Genomic DNA, 19,738 nt, shown 5'->3' with positions numbered 1-19,738 from the left:
GGTGGCAGTGCGATTGACGGAAGAAGCACTACTAATGGATGTTTTAGTTTGGGATCTGCAATGATTTCACAAATGAGTAGAAAGCAAGATCCTATTGCTTTGAGTATTGTTGAAGCTAAGTATGTGGTTGCATGTGAAGTAGGAAAAGAGGATGTATGGTTGATAAAACTTCTGTCAGATTTGTTTGAGAAACCTCTAAGTCCTACTGTGATAAATTGTGATAATTAAAGCATCATTAAGATGTTTGAAGATCCTGTGTCCCATGCAAGGACGAAGCATATCAACAATAAGTACCACTGGATTAGAAGTTTGGTATAGGATGGGATCATGAAGCCACAGTATGTCTCAACCGACGAACAGGTGGTTGATGTGTTAACAAAGTCTCTTCCTAATGAGAAGTTTGAATATCTGAGAAGCATGATTGGTTTGGTTGATATCACTAATCTTGTTGATGATAAATGTTTGGAAGAGATTTGAGGAGGCATCTTGTGTAATACAAAATGCCTAGGAGGACACCTAGCCGGCATATGTGTTGATGTCTAGTTACCGAAGTAGGGAGGGTGGCATTGGTCATAGAGCTCTGACCTTGCATTACGCACCTAGCTCCCTGGATTGATGGTTAGCAAGTAAGCCTAATGGTACCTAGAGAGGTTGAAAGCTTTATTCCATCTTATTCCCACCCGGATAAATTGCCCTGGTCAGGAATCTAGTCTGTGGCACCATGTGTGCCTAAGTTCTTCGCAATTCTTGTGTTTTGAGATTTTCCTTGTACTTGTGTATACATGTAAATTATGAATACCTCCCTAGTTAAGAGCGAGTGTTGAAGAATGTAACTAGGTTCAGTCTTCATATTTGAGTCATCATAAAATGTATTTATCAAAGAATGAAAAAGAAAAATTATTATTATTACAATGACTTATTAAAGCATGGGTTTCATGCTTGGGTCATCATTTTATAGGTCAAAGTCCCCATTGAGGACTACTAGGTTTTATATTGAGTCACTAGAGTCATTGTCCATTTAATGAGACCCTTCTTGGGCTATTGAATCATGTAAAAAGAATTATTATTGAATCAAATATGTAATTTGTCAACTCCACACCAAGTCGGCCCTTGCCTAATGAAGTCGGCCTACAAGAGGACAATTCAACCCACGGAAGAGGCTATATATACAAGTACAGTTCAATCTATTTGCTCACCAACTCAACAAGTTCGATACACAAGAAGGAAGTGCAAAAAAGTGCGAAGTTCAAGGAGAAGAAGGAAGGATTGCAAGTCGAAGTTTATGGGCTATCTATCTTTCCCTTCTATGTGAAGTTACTGGGCTATTTGTTGGGTCAAAGATTATGTTGTTGGGAAGGTCAAAGTTCTGAATTTGCTAGATCGAAGTTCTGTTGTTGTGAAGATCGAAATTCCGTATTTGCTGGGTCGAAGTTCTGTTGCTACAAGGTCGAAGATCTAGATCGAAGTTGCTGGAAGGAAGGGCTGACTTGGTGGTTGGATGAAGTCTATGTCTAGGTTGAAGAGTCTTGGATTATCTCGTCTTAACTACTGAAGGAAGAAGTTTGACTAGGTTTTCCCCTAGATAGGGGCTTTGCCCTAGCAGAGTGCCTACATCTTGTGTCTCTTGTTCTTGTGATCTTTATACACACATAATTTGGTAATTGCTTGATGAAAGATAATATAATAAAGAATTAAAAGAAGCCAACATAATTCAGAAGTAATTATCAGAAAAGAGAAATCAAACCTAATTCTACTAGCATTGATTTCTCAACAGGTTGCTAGCTACTACTTCCCTTTTCCCTTCTTTGTCTAATCGAATAGGGTCAGGTTCTCGTCACCACCATTCCTATCGGCCTTTGACTCCATTTTAGTCTCCACCTAAATGCACTCATCCCAAAGTCTTTCAATGTTAGGAAGAATTGATCCATCATAGGGGTTGTTAAGGCCATGATCCATGACCAGGACTTGCTCATGTTTCTTTGCGCAAAGGCATGTAACACAATAGTTTACATCAAGAATAGGTGTCCACATAGGAACTTGGAGATAAGACGCTAAAGGAGACATTCACTGGTGTGAACCCAGAGGTAAGTCATTTTTGCATCTTTGGTTGTCCAATTTACATCCATGTACCTATAGAAAAGAGGACCAAGTTTGAGCCATCCAGTAGGAAGGGCTTATTTGAGGGTTATAGTGAGACCTCAAAGGCCTATAGGGTCTATAATCCAGAGCAACAGAATATAGTCATAAGGAAGGATGTAAAGTTTGGGGAAGATTTTGCATCTAGGAAGTCACATGAGGCCATTTCAGTGATAGAGGAAGAGGAACAAGAAGCTCCAAAGGTTGAGATAGGGTCACCAAAGACACCAACAGTTTCCAGTTCAGGATAACAACCTTCAAGTGAGGAGGAGACATTATCCCTTTCCAATTCTATTAAGAGACCTCAATGATTCACATAGACATTAATGGATGCTCAGGAGTATGTTGGGGCTCCAGGAGCACATTTAGGGAGAGGAGGACTCCAAAGAAGTTTCAGGGATTTCTGCAAGGAGGTGGGAAGAATAATTGATCCATCATAGGGGTTGCTAAGGCCATCATCCATGACTAGGACTTGCCCATCTTTCTCTTAACTAAATAAATCAAATCTGAACTTATTTAGCCACAAAAATAAATATTTGAACATTCAACAATCACATATATAGCTAGAAAATGAACAATGAAATCATAAACATGATACGTAGATAGTTACCCCTTCAAATCAACTTTTAATTCAAATATTCCAAGCTTGCAAGGAAACCTACACAAGTTGTCAAACTAACAATTGTATGGTATATACAAAAAATCAAATCTGCACTTACTAAGATAAATTTCCCTATAGGACAAATCAAAATCTCCCTGAACTGTTGTATAACAGTGTTCGACTCTATACACATAACTATATAAATCTATTCTTTGGCTTGCTCCTCGACCTTGGTTCCTCTCCTATGCTCTGAATTTTCTCAATTGATCTCTCTTTGATCTCATGAGCCTTCTTGGTGTACAAAATGTTTGTATTTTATCATATTTATGCTTTAGAGAGAGATAATTCATCTCTTCAATCCCAGCGCCTAATTTCTCAAACCTTAGCAACCAATCTCCTTAATCATAGCAACCAATTTATCTCAACGATGAGGTGTACGACTAAAGACTAGATCAAATCTAACTCACTAATATTCTAGAATCTCTCGAATATTTCATTTAGGTTTCTAACGTTAGGAGAACATAGGAAATTTGAGTTTCATTTTTATTTAAATGAAATTACAATATGGTATTATTTTTCATTTTTACTAAGTAGTCACTAGAAGAAGTCTTGAATTACTTCTTGCATGTTCACACTTAACATGTGCAAGAAGCTCTTGCTCGAGCTATATTTCTCAACATTCAATCCTTGGGTCATGGGGATCATATATATATATATATAGATAGATAGATAGATATAGATATATATATATATATATAGCCTTAAAATGTGTCATTTTGGGTACCAATATTATACAAGATGCAACCATCTTATCCATTTACCTTACTTATCCCCTATCCACATTCAAAGGTATTCCTCCAAGCAATTGTTAACCACCTCTGTTTTCCATATGATTGAAGGTTATATGTGGTACTTATATTAAGAGTGTCAAACAAACTTGGGATCTCTATTACGAATGATATGATGGGCGATGCCATAGAGCTTATAGACATCCTTAAAGAATAAATTTTCAACCCCATAAGTTGTAAACTTGGTAGTCAAGATAATGAAATGAGCATGGTTGGTTAAACAATCGACCACCACAAACATAGTATCATTACCTTCAAAGTGGTAGACTAGTGATGAAAGTTCATAAAAAACTCTTCCCACTTCTAATTTAGGATGGCAATAGGATAGAACGACCATAACAAGGAAAATTTTCCACCTAATCAATTTGATAAGTGTCACATTTTGTCGCAACTATTCATTATTGGACTCCATTTTCAGCTAATGAAAGTTGGTGGAAACATTCCTATAATTTTTGTGGAAACCCACATGACCCATGTTGAAGAGTTTACATAATAATAGCAGAACCAAACTAAAAATAGGTGTGATTTTTAAAGAAGATGGCATGAACACTAATAGTCCAAGGTTGGCCCTTCTCACAATTAGTAAAGCCTTGCTAACACTACAATCGACCACCACAAACATAGTATCATTACCTTCAAAGTGTTAGACTAGTGATGAAGTTCATAAAAAACTCTTCCCACTTCTAATTTAGGATGGCAATATGATAGAACAACCATAACAAGGAAAATTTTCCACCTAATCAATTTGATAAGTGTCACATTTTGTCGCAACTATTCACTATTGGACTCCATTTTCAGCTAATGAAAGTTGGTGGAAACATTCCTATAATTTTTGTGGAAACCCACATGACCCCATGTTGAAGAGTTTACATAATAATAGCAGAACCAAACTAAAAATAGGTGTGATTTTTAAAGAAGATGACATGAATCCTAATAGTCTAAGGTTGGCCCTTCTCACAATCAGTAAAGCCTTGCTAACACTACACTACAAGAGGATTTAGTTTGTGGTCTATGACGAGCTCTTATATCGAAGAAGGTTGAATAACTGAGTTGGAATTAAATGTGGGTGGTTCATCTCACTGAGATAAGGCATCAACAACAATATTCTCACTACCCTTCTTATAGATGATCTCGAAGTTATAGTCTTGGAGCCGAGCAATCCACATTTGCTCCACCTTTATTGCTTCTCTATTTAACTACCTTGCATCAATAAGTGCTTTAGGTTTAGGTCATTAGTCTTAATGAAGAATCAAGAAGTTAGCATGTAGGAGCAATTGATACCACTTAGACATTGCATAAAGTATGGCCAATCTCTATGTTGTATGTAGACACATGATTCTATATGTCATTTAACATGCAGATTTCAAAGGGAATGGGTGTATCAACTTATAAGTGTGAAAAATCAATTACTCGATTCCCTACAACAGCAACTGATTAGATTTCTCTTACTTGTTAATTTTTGAATCAAGTTATTTACAGTGTTACACATAAACATCGAAATAAAATCCACTGCAACCTTCACAACATTAAATACTACGGAAACAAGTACTGAGCAAGAAGGAAATAGCACACACACAATTGACACCATTATTTTGGACAATGTCCCCGGAAAAAATCCAACTTGGGAAAACCGGTGTAGCAACTGAGGGTTTTAATTATTATGCAGTAGTTTATGAATACAATCTTTGGATGTCTTACTGGCTATCTGATACAGAGAATCTAACTGGCAAAGAAATTAGTGAGAAATACCTCACACTGTCACTGGCAATTCGACACTGATCCAGCCACTAAATGGTTAGCCCCAAGCTGCCTCTGCGCAGACACTGCGTTGCTCTGCGTCACAACTGATAAGGACTACGTCACTCCCTCTGGCTGATCGATTTGTTGGCTAGATGCTCGATCCTCTGGCCCTCCGTTCTCACACCCCGGTTCCTGACACTGGATCTGATCTTCTCCTCAACAAATTTGTGAATCCCCTCAAGGCCTCTGCGTTGCCTCAACGTGGCTTTACGCTGCCCAACATGGCTCTACGCTGCCTCTTCTGGATCTCTCTTTGCCTCCTCTGAAATGTATCCCCGGATCAGGAAACTCTCCAACCAGAAAACTATCCCTGCCCCTCACTGCAAGAAATCTCCTCGATGACTTCTCCTGCAACTGCTGCGTTGCTCTCTTGAGAAATCAATCTCTTGATCTCACTCAATGTGTATTTCCAAATGCCCATCAAGCCTCTTCTTATAATCTTCTCGTTGATCAATCAACAACCCAGATTAGATTCTAATCAATGGCTCAGATCATCTTGACTTGATCCTCGTCTTTCTCTAGAAGATTCACACCCAGTTTAATTAATACACTTTAATTATTTTAATTTCCTAAGTTTAGACTTAGGCATCCATTAAAAATAATCTAAGTTGCACGAAACGGGGAAACGGAAACGAGTTTCCGAAACGGGAAGCGAAACGAAACGCGACCTCCCCAAATTTTGGAAACGGGGAAACGCGAATATATATATATATATATATATATATATATTAGGAATTTAAGAAATATGTGCAATCATAAAGCATATATGATACATTCTAATTTATTACATTATGATAAAATTGTCAATTGTCAATGCATAGACTAGAAGTATCTAAATTTACATCACATTTATTGATGAATAATCACATAATGAAAATAGAAATATCCAAAATCAGCCACGAGAAATTTCTAATTTTTTGTCTCGTGGTTGATTGGGAGTCTCCTCCTACATAGTCGAATGACCTTAGTGCTCTTGATTAAATACAAGTTTCATACCCTAGTACCCTACATTCTCTTGATTATTGGGAGTCTCCCCTGCATAGAGGGCTTTGTTCTCTCGATTAAATACAAGTTCCATACCCTAGTACATGATAAAATCCAATGGAAACATTGAAATCCCCCAATCCTGAAATCCTGAAAAACAGATAAGTCTGCTGGATTTTGAGTAAGATCTAAAATTCTACTTTCTCCATATGAAATCCAATGACGGCGAAACCACTCTCAAACATCCTGAGTCATTTCATGGTAATGTTAAAAATTTAAGTAAAAGGATGAAAATGAAAAATAAAGGAGAATATCACTTTTACTTTAAGAATTTAACATTACCATGAACTGCATATCAACACTAGGGCAAACAAATGTAAGAGATCTACATTAGAAAAAAAAAAAAAAAAAACAAATGTTTTTTTGGGGGAAACGTGGCCCGTACGGCCGGAAACGCGTTTCCAGGCCGTACGGTACGGGGAAACGCGTTTCGTTTCGTTTCCCCTGGAGAAACGCCCCCTAGGGCCACGTTTCCTGCAACTTAGAAAATAATTAATAATTTTAATTAAACCTCCTCCAGGTAGAATTTCCCAAAACGATTTCTGGGTATTATGGAATGCATGTGCCCTAGCCTCCCTGCAAAATCTAGAGGCTAGAGCGCATCCGATGCTACAAGAAATCAACAATAAGAGCATTGCAGCAAGACCGAATCCATAAGAATCACACTCATTGGTGAAGTGCATCAAGTGAAATCAAGAGTGGTAAGAATCAATGTTGAAGCAAGTGATACTTTTAAGTTCTCAAAAGCTTGTTGTGCCTTGGTAGACCAATCAAAGGCATAGTCAGTCAAGTGACAAGCAATAGTAGAGAATTTGTGAAACAAATCTATGATACAAGCCTACTAAACCCAAAATTTTCTAAGCCTCTTAAGGGTCATAGGCACTATCCACTCTTAAATAGCTTGGATTTTTATAGAATTAGTACGAATACCTTCTAAAAAGATAATAAGGCCAAGATACTCCATACTTTGGTTCCTTTGCATGGGGCTTATGTTAGGCTAAAGTATTTAATACTAGATCCAAATGCTCTAGATGCTCTCTGAATGTTTTGCTATATATGGACTCGGAGTATATCATCAAAGAAAACCATAACAAGCTTATGTAGATACTTAACAAAAACAATTTTCATTAAAGCTTGAAACATAGCAAGGCCATTGTTACCATCTATGTGAGGTTGGGAAGCTTATTCTTAATAACGATCTAATTAAGTGCTCTGTAATCAATAAAGACACAATAAGAACATCCTTTTTCCTTGCCAATAAAACTGGGAAAACATAGGGGCTCTTACTAGCTAATATGATCCCAACTTCTAAAAGTTCCTCCACAAGCCTTTCAAGCTCAAACTTCTAAAGATGGCAATATCATGAGAGACACAACACCATGGGACCTTTGGTGGGGTCAAACCAAATCAAATGTTTCATTCCCCTACCAGCGGATGTTTTACAAGTATCTCCTAGAAAACCACCTTGTATTTGTAAAGGAACGTAGAGAAACCTACAACAAAAGTTTGTTGAGGAGGAGTTAACTCCATACAATGCAAGTGAGCCATGAATCCAAAGTGGCTCTTCTTTAAAAGTTTAGACATGTGTTTAAGTCCACAATCTGGATGCTTTTAGGTTTGAATCCTTTGAGAGTGACTTCACAACCATCTTGGTAGAAGGAGATAAATTTGTCCTAATGGTTAGTGGAATATGTACATATGGAAATAAGCCACTAAATACCCAAAACAACATCTACTCCTCCAATATTGAAGACATAGAAGTCATCATTGAGGCTATAGTCTTCCATGAGATAACTTCTACCATATACACCACACCTTCACACTAAATATGTTTACGGCCTGGAACATTCACAAAAAGGCAATTAGGAATATCTAAATGAAAGCCCAAACACTTAACTTATTTCTTATTGATAATGTTTAGTGCATTGCCAAGATCAACCATGGCAAGACCCTTTGTCTTAATAGGGGCATAGAAGTTGAAGCTATGTTGTAGGAAACGTTGCCCAAGGGTCCGTTTCCGACCATAAACAAAACAGAAACGAGGAAACTCGTATCGTAAGGCCTGGAAACTCGTTTCCGGTCGTACTGGCACATTTCACACTGGGGAAACGTGACCAGTACAACCGGAAACAAGTTTCCAGGCCATACGACGAAGTTTCCACTTAACACTTGTCGTTTTCTTTTATTTTTTATTTTTTCGCTTCTAATTTTTTATTGGGCGACTAAAATATCTTCTGGATGCTTCTAGATGCCTCTCTCAAGTTATAAAAAAGACTCTCGCCTCATTCTATCATCACACAATTGAGTAATTCGTTTCTCTTGGAGACGGACGATTTTAGCAAAGGAGAAAAGAGGAAGAGAGCAGTGGTTTCAGCTAGGGCGTTTCAACAGTGAACAAAGGAGATTTCAGCAGCAAGAGAAAGAGGTTTCAGTAGTAAATTTGGAGTGCAGAGTTTCCGGCTACGGCATTCTTGGCTTTTGGCTCAGCTACAGCCATATTTCTCTTGTCTTTTATGGCATTTTGGGGTAGCTTCAGCTACAGAAAATTAATTTGAGTAAGAAGCATTCATTTTCTTAGTTTTTTCCTAGTATTTCTTCAATTTTTCAAGGGTTTATGCTGCCAAAAATATCAAAAACGTTTTTTCTTTACAGATCTTTTTTTTTTTTTTGCAGTAATGGCTTCCAACCAAAGTGCAACTACAAGTTCAAGCCCCAGGGCCAACCCAAGTGCTGAATATTATCCTCTTTGGAGGCATGTTCAAAAGCTTAAAAAATGTGGAGGTGGTGGCTCATGGGAATGGCAATGTAATCTTTGCAGTAATTCATACAAGGGCTCCTGCTTGAGATTGAAGGCACATCTTTTAAATGGAGGAGGACAGGAGATTGTAGGTTGCACAATAACAGCAAACCCATTGGCAAGGAGGGCATATCAAAGAAAGCAAGATGAGGCGGATGGAATTAAGAGAAGGCATGATGAGCTTAGTCAAGCTACTCCTCAAGCTACATCTAACATTGAGCCAAGGATTGTAGTTGAAGCAAGGAAGAGGAGAACCAGTGCCACACAACAACATGAACAACCAGCATCCAAAAATACCAGAGGGGCATCCCCTTTAGTTCAAGATAGCAGAATTGCTAAATTGGTGAATGTGCAAGCGAGAGAAGAAACTGATTCCAGAGTGGCTAGGTGCATTTATGCATGTGGTATCCCATTCAATGTTGTTCGCTCTCCTTACTGGCAAGATATGATAAGGGCAATTAACAAAGCTCCTCAAGGGTACAAGGGGCCCAACTATGAGAAAGTCATAAATCAGTTTCTCAAAAATGAGAAGGAGCTTGTGGAGGATATCTTATCACCAATTCGTTCTTCCTGGAGTAGCTCTGGCGTTACCATAGTCTCAGATGGATGGACAGATACAAGGCACAGACCATTGATAAATATCATTTCCACTTCCCCCAAAAGAGCAATGTTCATAAAGGCGGAAGACTGCTCAGGAGATGTAAAAGATGCACAGTTCATTGCTGATGTTATTATAAAAGCTATTGAACAAATAAAGCCTAATAGGGTGGTGCAAATTATCACGGATAATGCACCAGTTTGCAAAGCTGCAAGTTTAATTATTGAGGGGAGGTATGACCACATCTTTTGGACACCCTACATTGTCCATAATCTAAGTCTGATCTTAGAGGAGATCGACAACAAAGTTCCATGGATAAAGGAAATCACAGGGCAAGAAAGGGAGATTGTTAAATTCATCATCAACCACCACCAATCTCAAGCAATATTTCAAGAGTACTCCAAATTGGAGTTGTTAAAAGTTGTTGAGATAAGATATGCCTCAAACTTCCTAATGTTGTGCCGCGTTGTTGAGGTTAAGCATGCATTAGTTTCTATGGTGGTGAGTCAACTTTGGGTTGAGTGGAGACAAGCAAATTCAGAGCGGGGATATATGGTGCGTAGATTGTGCCTTGATGAGAATTAGTAGAGAAAGATAGATTTCTTGTTAAAGTTCACAACCCCTGCATTTGAGCTTCTTCGGAATGTTGACACTGACCAACCTTTCTTAGGAGAGGTATATGATGGCATGGATTCCATGGTTGAGAAAAATATGGAAATCATTTCACAAGAGTCTCTACAACTTTTGTTTGTTGATGATCATTTTGTTGATTTAGTCAAGAAAATCATTGTTGAAAAGTGGAACAATTTCAACACTCCATTGCACACTTTAGCACATGCCTTGAACCCCAAATTTTATGATGAGGAGCTTATTGCTCAAAGCAATGGGAAGAGGAAGGCACCCCATAAGGATAGAGAGGTGGCTAATGGGGTGAAAAAAGCCCTTATGAGAATATTTCCATCTCATCTACACAGGGAGGTAAAGGAAGAATTTGCTAGTTTTGCTGCAGGATTAGATGATTATGCAGATATATCAGCTTTGGAGGAGAGAAGCACCATGAATCCAGTTAGGTGGTGGATTTGTCATGGAGCAAATGGTGTACATTTGCAAAACCTTGCCATTTGTGTTCTTTCACAAGTGGCAAGCTCTTCATCAGCAGAAAGGAATTGGAGCACCTATGGTTTTATTCATTCTGTGAAGTGCAATAGGTTGGGCTCACAGAAGGCAGAGGATCTTGTTTATGTGCACTCCAACCTTCGCCTTGCATCTCGTAGGGGTCCAGAATACAACAGTGGTCCTTCTAAAGAATGGGATGTGGATCCAGAAAGTCCTAATTTGGATCTCTCTCTTGCTGCCCTAAATATTGAGGTCCAGCCTGGAAGTGGAATTGGCCCATCATCTTCTTCAGCACCACCATCCACTGTTGAGCATGCTTCTGCTTCTATTTTTGATGAGGATTAGTCTTTTGTCTTTATAGTTCTTGCAGCCTCATAGTCTTTATTGTACTTGCAGCCTCATATATATAATAAAGGTTGATTTTGAGATTTGGATATATAATAAAGGTTGATTTTGGATATTCCGATATTGCTATTTTTATTATGTGATCATTCATGAGTAAATGTGATGTAAATTTAATCATAATGTTTAAACTTTAAATGTAATAAATTATAATGTATCATGTATGCTTTATGATTGCACATAACATTTCTTAAATGTCCTAAATATATATATATCGTGTTTCCCCATTTCCAAAATTTGGGGCGGGTCACGTTTCGTACCCGTTCCCTGTTTAGGAAACTCGTACTTGTTTCCCCATTTCGTGCAACTTAGAGTGGAAGGTATCCAACCGACCCAACCCAACGATTGTAGCAAGGAAGAACAAGGGTTCTCCAATTTCTATTGGAGGGGATTTTCCCTATGGCCTCAACTCATTATTTGGTTATTCAAGACGGGTATCCTCTACTCTCATATTCAAAGTGAAATTGGCATAGGTCTCAAGCCATAAACATTTCAACGTATTACATACATGACCTTTAAACCAAGGTTGGGAGCATTCACAACAAAGGTTTAATCGCAACGAATTAGAGATTTGGGTAGAATGATGGCCAAGGGTTTTGATTTGTGGCACTTCAAATTCCTTTCTTCTTTGGCCTTCATATCATATATATAACCCCCATTTAACAGAAACAAGTATTTATCTCTTAATGGATTCAATATGACTTGCCACACTTCTAGCTATAGCAATGGTTTTTCAAGAGAGGCAGATTCCACCATTTTTTAACCTCAATCCATATCTCAATAGATTTTAAATGTAGATGTACCACACCAAATTTGTTGAGTGTTTGACCTTTGTCTCAAGGACCTAAAACATTTTAGTGTATTCTTCCACCAAGTCTTGCATGAGTTTAACATCAATAAGGATCATTCCAATTACATCTTGCTCTCTACATGAATACCTCTGGGCTCTGCAAACTCACTATAACTCCTCTAGAGTTTTTAGAAATCCATCTCTCACCCTAAGAATACACTGCCCCAACCAAATGTTGTAGTGCCACATTCAACGTATCCCCTTGATGATATGTGTTCCACCTAGAATGCTAGTTTGACCTTGCATACCCATGTATGAACTCCTGTTTTCCCACCAAAGTCATATTGTGGGATCTTCTTTTGAAGGTTGACGATGAGTCTGTAATGGTTTTCTATCCTCAGTGATTTTGACAAGGTATTGCCTCTCATTCCAAAAGGGTTTAGTTCCTCCTCTTTGTGACCGTCATAAAATTATGATTATGATTCATGGGCCCTTTACCATCATTTAGCCACATCATCTCCCTTATTTCTTCTGCAAAAATCTTGAAGTTTACTTGAAACTCTACCTTAGTCACATACTAAGATTTACCCTTCCCAATTATTTTTAACTTTCAGGAAAAAAAAGAAACACAAAACAAGAGCGAAAATTCACTGAATCTCTGCTACCAACTTGGAGTGTCCCTGTAACCAAATGGAGCTACTACCACAACAAAAATAGAAGAGGAGCAATAGTAATTGAAAATAAACAAAGAAACAGTGGAGGCCCCTGCACACTCAAGGGTGGATTGCACATGCAAATCTGAGTATTGAATAAAGACATCTCTAATGAACACCAAAAACTGGTAGATATGTGTTGATAAAATGATAATATCATAATAGATAATATGAGGGGGAAACCCTATTTGTAAAAATGGAGTAAAAAAAAACCCTAACCTACTGCTTAAGTCATTTAATAACAGTCACTAGGGCCTTTTTATCTAAAGTGCCCTTTGACAAATATAACATTAAAATAAAATCATGAGCATACACACAAATGGCTCATGTATATAGAGTCTAATACCCACTAAGGATGTTGTGATTAGGTAGTCAGGTACACAACAATGGATATCTACAGAAGGAATATCGTGACAGAGGCAGCTCCAAGAAGCTTGGGTAGTAGTAGAAGATAGCTGATGAGAGGGGTTTCAGGCTTGAGAAGAATATCTAGCAGCCACTAGTGAGAGAAAATATCAACAAAGCAAGCAGACAAAAATCTGAAATCAAATGTAGAACAAGAGATCTTGATAGATAAAATATCAACGTAGACTGAAAGATCCTCCCTTCTGGATGGAACAAATGTGAATGGTCTGCATATAATTCTTGGCAGCAACCAGCAACAGCTTAAATAAAGTTTTAACAGAAGTATGGAAAAATCTCAATGGGATTGGTAGCAGTGAATAGCAATTAATCCACACAGCAGCAGGGAATTCCCATGGAAGCAGCAGTAAACTCAAATTATTTGTGATGAGCTGAACAGCAGCAGACTGAATTTGGGGAGTAAATTTAACAAGGGTTAGCTGCCAACACATGGGCAGTGTGCCAAAATCTGATGTGGCAGCAACTGATTTGGCATTACAGCAAGTTCACACAGGGCATAATTTGGCATTACAGTGAGCTCACTGGGCATAAGGGCATGATTTGGCTCGTTTGTGTACAAATGGCACTTAGACTCATATATATAGGAAGTAAGTGGCATTGACATGGACCCTAACACCAACCAACTGTCATGACATGCCACTCACGCAGGGTATATGAAGGCAACCAATAGGAACCATAAGGGCGCCTATTAACAGGTTACTACATAAGTCAAGATTAGCAAACATAACTTCAACATCCCCCTTAAGATTGACTTGGGTACAGAAATAAGAAGAGTTGGCATAAAGGACAACCTTGAGACACCATGCAGCCACTATAGCGTGATACATATTGAACCAAGTAAATATTACATCCCAACATTTGTTCCTGTGGAGAAGGAGATGTAGGGAAACCTTTAACAAGGACTCCTCCAAATGCATTTTGGGGAAGGTATTAGTATTCAGAGCTGAATCAGAATGTTACATTACATCTCGGTTATATTTTTCAGGACAGAGATTGATTCTCAGTGGGCCTTCTGCCTTTGTTGGACACGAAAGCCTCTTTAGGAAGCTCTTAATACTATATGCAATGCCTTTATGTGAATCTCTTGATTATAAATTTAACATAACATGCATTATTCTCAAAAAGGAAAGAAGTATCCGTCTCAAGGAGGTGAACATAAATATGAGTTTACTAGAATTAAAATGGTTATTTCATCTATTATTTCAACTTTCACCTTTATTTGCTAATTACCTTTTAATTTGCTAATATTTTCATCATGTTTCATAATCTTATAAATTTACTTCAAACTTTTGAATGTTTCAAATGTATCTTGCAGAATTGATCTGCATACTTTCTGTACTTCTTGGGAAAGGTGAATTTTGCCATGCAGTTTCATCAATGTACATGGGATTTCAATATCCATTATGAATATGATGTGTAATTTTTATCTGTAGTCAACAGGAAAGCCAATCATAGCAAAAATCCATCTACATCTTTAGTAAGAGGATTTATTAACAGTGTAAAGAAACAGAACTTATTACATTTACAATGTACTTTAACTTATTACATTTATGAAGTAAACAAATTACATTTCACATTTAACTATGTAAGAACTAACATCTAGTTTAAATGGTTGAAATGAAGAAAACCCTCTCTCCCACTATAGACCAACTCTCTTCAATGGTTGTCTTTACTCAACTGAATTAAACACGGTTACTCTACTTTTCTCAATTGTACACACCTATCCCTAGGCAGCAGATGTGGGAGGGGTGCTCTATGACCCACGAGGAAATATATTCATTGTGATCCGTTTGTTATTTCTCATTTGACCTATTAATCTTCATGCCCCCTCCCCTAATTTATATAATATATTGACCATTAGTCTGGTTCTCTAATTATTTGGACCCATTAATTTGGTCTTCTAATTAATTTATTAATTTCCTCTAATGGCTACTTGGACCCAGTGATCTAGTATCCTAATTAATTCATTAACTTCCTCTAATGGCTACCTAGTAGCCTTATCTATTTAAAGGACTCCTCAGCACTCGCTCAAACATCTTTTAGCTTTCTGGTCCCTGATGATGGATGGAGTGGTCACCCACAACGTTCGATGGACTTACTCTACTACTCAGTTCTCTTCCGGAAAATACTATCAACAGGAAATATTGATTTAACTTATTCTTGGAACCTGGGAATAGCCACAAACAATCAAGTTGAAGCCTATGCCCTGCATCTTGGACTTAAGTTGGCCTCCCCTCTCCACATCCCTAATCTCATCATTGTAGAGGATTCCAAGAATCCTATAAGACACCTCCAACTAGGCTCTATTCCTTCTGATGCCAGATGTCCTCAATTTTTCAGCATATCTGTTTCTCTCCACTTGTTCCCCTTTATTTCCTCTTATCATGTTATTCAAATTAATAACTCTCAACCTCATTCTCAAGCCTCCTTTGCAATTGAGGGTAAAATGGGGGACCTCAAGGTCAATGCTCAAGGTCCCACCCTCCCCATAACTTGATGGCCCCCTCCAATTCAAGCCATGTCCCATCGGACCTCCGTGGCCTCATTTAACCTCCATGCCCCTTCTCAACATCACCCACCACCTCCCTTGCTCCTCTTATGATTGCCTCCCTCGCTTATTATGGCGCGGTGGTGGGATAATGCTTGTGCCGAAGGATTCTAAGCTTTGCACATTCCATAACACATGTGAGTGGCCTTCAATGTCAACAGGACTGGTAGTTATGGCTAGTCTTATCATCCTCTGATCATTTTGTTGTTCAATTTGAGTTCACAGCCACAATTCATCACAGTATCTCATGGATTCAGGGCTTCAAGCTCACAGATAATCCTGGTAACACAGCACCCAATTTCACCTATGAATATGGACAAACAGAAAACAATGCTATCAAAGCCACTCTATAGAAGCTTACAGCAGATTTTGAGAGATTCATACCTCAATCTGCAATTTCCAAATTGGCTTCTCGAATCTTATTGTGCAGGTTGAGACTTCCCCAGAAATCCTAGTCTAGCCCCTCCAACAACTTCAAGACAAGTGTGGAGTTCTGCACTCTCAACAAGAAGAATTCCAATCCCAACACACGGCATCCATGCAGACTTAATCTTCATCAGGCTACTCAAAAACAGGCCCTTACTCAACAGTTTGTCCACTTCCAGACCTGAATAATCCTGCTCCTGGAAATTTACAAACTAGCAAGCATGCTTAGCAGTTTCACCCTCTCGGGTCTTTTTACATGTAGTGTTTTGCAATCTTCATATTTGGAATATTTTTCAGGGACTATAAAGCCAGTTACATTCTAGAAATTATGTTCTCTTTTCTTTTTATCTTGATCAATATACTTCTAGAACTTACAGTCATACTTTGGAGCCTGGTAATGGCTACCATGATGTACTTTTTTTAACACACCTTCTTGATGCAATTTTGCTAATACAAATATCTACTAGTTATTGTCAAAAAAAATTGGATGCACCTGTCCATGTTATTTGGAGGGTATTCTTTATCGTTGAATAAGTGTCATTTTTGGTCAACCAGCTAAACTGTTTTTGGTCTTCTTTATCATCCGTCTGGATAGAATTGTGTTCTTTATAGAAACAATCAAAACTGCCAAATGCCTTCTCCCAAATAGGTATGAGTCAGGCACCCAGGGTAGATGTCAAAAGACTTGGAGGTCCTTCACAACCATTTTCCCAATGATAAAAGGGTTCCAATTTTACCCCGGACTGAAAATAGACCGTTAATTTTTTGTCTGTTGAGAGATAAGCAGCATATTTAACTTTTAGAGTGTGAATGTCGGCTTGTTAGATTGTTGTTGCATTTTGAAATCAACACCCATATGGGTAGGTAGGCTCTGCCCTCTATTCAAAGCACACAGAAACGAACTAATGGAAATTTACCAATCAGCAACCTCTCTTGAGCGACTTTGTTGGAATTTTTTGGAGTATTGATTTGGAGAGTACCCCAGGTCATCAGGATTGCTACAAGGAAAATTGTAAATGAATGGACTATGATGATCGCAACTTTGTAAGTAGTCCCTTTGAACCTACCGACTCACGGTGAGAACATAAGTGCCTAATAAGCACAGATTTATATTACATCCCTCAGCTTCACCAGCTGAAAAGAAAGAAATTTGACGAGAAGGATTATCCCAATCTTGTGCAGAGCAAATTAAAGTTACAAAGAGCCGTTCGCACCAAAGGAAAACGATACTGGTCAAATATAGCCCCTAATGAAAATGTATTTAGTTCAAACACTAAGGGACAAATACGCACCAGCAATCTTTCCCTCAAGTGACTATGGCAACCCATCAATGGGTACAAATATGAGTATATTGGAATCAGATGAATAAATCATCAGTGGTCATGGGTACGAATATATCTTGTTACCATAATTATGTACTGGTTAAAAACCATCAACAGTATGCATATCTAGTTCGAATGGGTAACGATCAATTTCCTCGCCAAAAAACGATACAGCTCCTAGAGGCCAGAAAAACTTGGAACTCTTGACGTTAACCTCAGAACTGGTATTCTCAGTAACTAGGCATGGACATCTCCTGACATTAGATCCGAAAGAGGTAAAACACATAGAAACTGCAAAATTTTGTCCAGTTTATGTTATTGTAAAACCAAACCGAAAATCACTGATCTCTTGCACAATAATTAAAATAAAAATTTAAAATTTAGATTAAAAAAAAAAAAAAATGGGCCGTACAGGCAACAAAAGGAAAATACCATGATGTCCATATGCAACCAATCTGCACCATTTTCTGTCATATATTTCGCCTCTGAAGCCAGATTCGCGAAGTCTGATGACAACATTGACGGGGCAATTTTAGGGATAACCCCCTTCTCTGTGTTGCCTTCCATTTTCACTGATCCCTCAATTGCTCACTGGCCCTAATACACTCAAAAATCAATTCACTCAGACCTCAAAATCAACAAATTAGCCCAGCACAGCAATTCAATCCGTATGAACGACAAAAATAAAACGCAAACACCCACAGACCTTGTTCCAACAGGTCTAACCAAACCCACCGACCTTCCTGGGCCCGTGGGCTGCTGTGATGTAATTTGAGAGTATGGTTGCTTCAATTCAAATCCGAAAGCTGACTTCAACCAACAGTGGTCAACTTACACTTAAAAGGCCTGTCAATAGGAGGAGCAATGTTATTGAATGACAGCCAATGCGGTGGGCCTTTAGCTCGTGATTGTCCGTTGCGCCGGAAGTTTTAGGGTGATTGGGATCTCGGGATGCTCGGGATAAGATCCCAGTGTTATTATTCTTACGCTATAATAGACCACCCAAAGGAGTACAGTGTGTGGTTTGATGGTAAGTTTATTTAAGTGAACTTTGGGACACTGTAGTTCAATCTCATTGAGTACACTGGTTGCTGTGGTGGATGCTTGAGAAGCAGATTCCCCACCCCCGCCATGGCAACATGAGAGTTTTGCTTTGCTAGAACCATAAGATCTTAGTATATCAACTTGCAGGTAGTTGGATGTACTCTTGGTGTTATAGTGGCAGCGATGAGAATCGATCCTGGGTCTCCCATAGATTAGCACTGGCAAGTACGGATTCACCATGTGGTTAAAAAAAAAATAGACCACCCAAAAGAATTGAACTTTGTGTTTAGACCAGAGTGATTTAGCCATCATTGAATCGAATGAATTTTAATGATGTTAACGAGATTAGGCCAGTGTAAGGTACCAATTAGGCCAGTGTAAGGTACCAAGACTTCAAATTAATATTGGATGGTTCAAAACCAAGTTGACAAAATTCTAATGATGTGGATTTTATTAAAAAAAAAAAAAAAAAAAAAAAAAATATTACAATTTCAAGTTTTCCTCTAAAACAACATTTTTGTCATGAATCTTATCAAGAAATTTTCAATTTTGTGAAGTGGCTTCTTTGAACAATTTGCTCAAAGTGTCCACCTTTAGATTACTTTCAAATTGATTATGAATGTCCTCATAAGTCGGACATTCCATGATGAAGTGTCATTCAATTTCAACTGCTCCTTTCTTACAAAAAATACAAGTTCTTTCTTCTCACACTTCTTTAGGGGTCGTCAATCTACTTGTTTCACACCTAAGATGGTGAGATATGGTTCTAAGTTGCGCTATTAAAATTTTAGGCTTTCCTTTAATTGTGTCCCTCAAATAAGTCTTTTCATCATGCCACTATGATGGGTTGAAATTTTTGACATATAGTGTTTTTTTCCAGCGAACCTGTTTTTCCTACATGGTCATCCTGAATTTTTCAAGCACCTAATTTTTTATCTCATTTTTAGAATTAAGAAAGTATTGCCAATTAATTCCCCATTTGCTCATCCACTTGTTATTTTGCTTCCTCCAAGTTTTCTTCCCATGCTTTAGCTCCTCTGCAACAATCATCTTGGGCCAACAGTGCTCATCCATGCTTTCCACCTTTTTTAAATAACTTAACAAACAAATGATTGTTGAAGCCTCCATAA

The 19,738-nt window shown here is 38.1% G+C and overlaps 1 protein-coding gene across 1 annotated transcript in view; it reads right to left on the bottom strand.

Moving 5' to 3' along the window:
• The window catches only part of LOC149264256 (ribulose-phosphate 3-epimerase, cytoplasmic isoform-like), an 80,228-nt gene extending 61,740 nt beyond the window's left edge, over positions 1 to 18,488 (bottom strand). Inside the window, exons 1-2 of the mRNA XM_089427892.1 lie at positions 18,271 to 18,488; positions 17,997 to 18,161 (exon numbers count right to left, since the gene is read on the bottom strand). Coding sequence (XP_089284018.1) covers positions 17,997 to 18,131 — 135 coding nt within the window. The 5' untranslated portion in view covers positions 18,132 to 18,161; positions 18,271 to 18,488. The remainder of the gene's footprint in view (positions 1 to 17,996; positions 18,162 to 18,270) is intronic.
• Positions 18,489 to 19,738: the final 1,250 nt, after the last annotated feature.

The sequence above is a fragment of the Pinus tabuliformis genome, chromosome 6, assembly GCF_031772625.1.
Source record: "Pinus tabuliformis cultivar Carrire ecotype Pingquan chromosome 6, CPIR1, whole genome shotgun sequence".
Taxonomy (NCBI): Eukaryota; Viridiplantae; Streptophyta; class Pinopsida; order Pinales; family Pinaceae; genus Pinus; species Pinus tabuliformis.
This window is presented reverse-complemented; position numbering and strand designations above follow the sequence as displayed.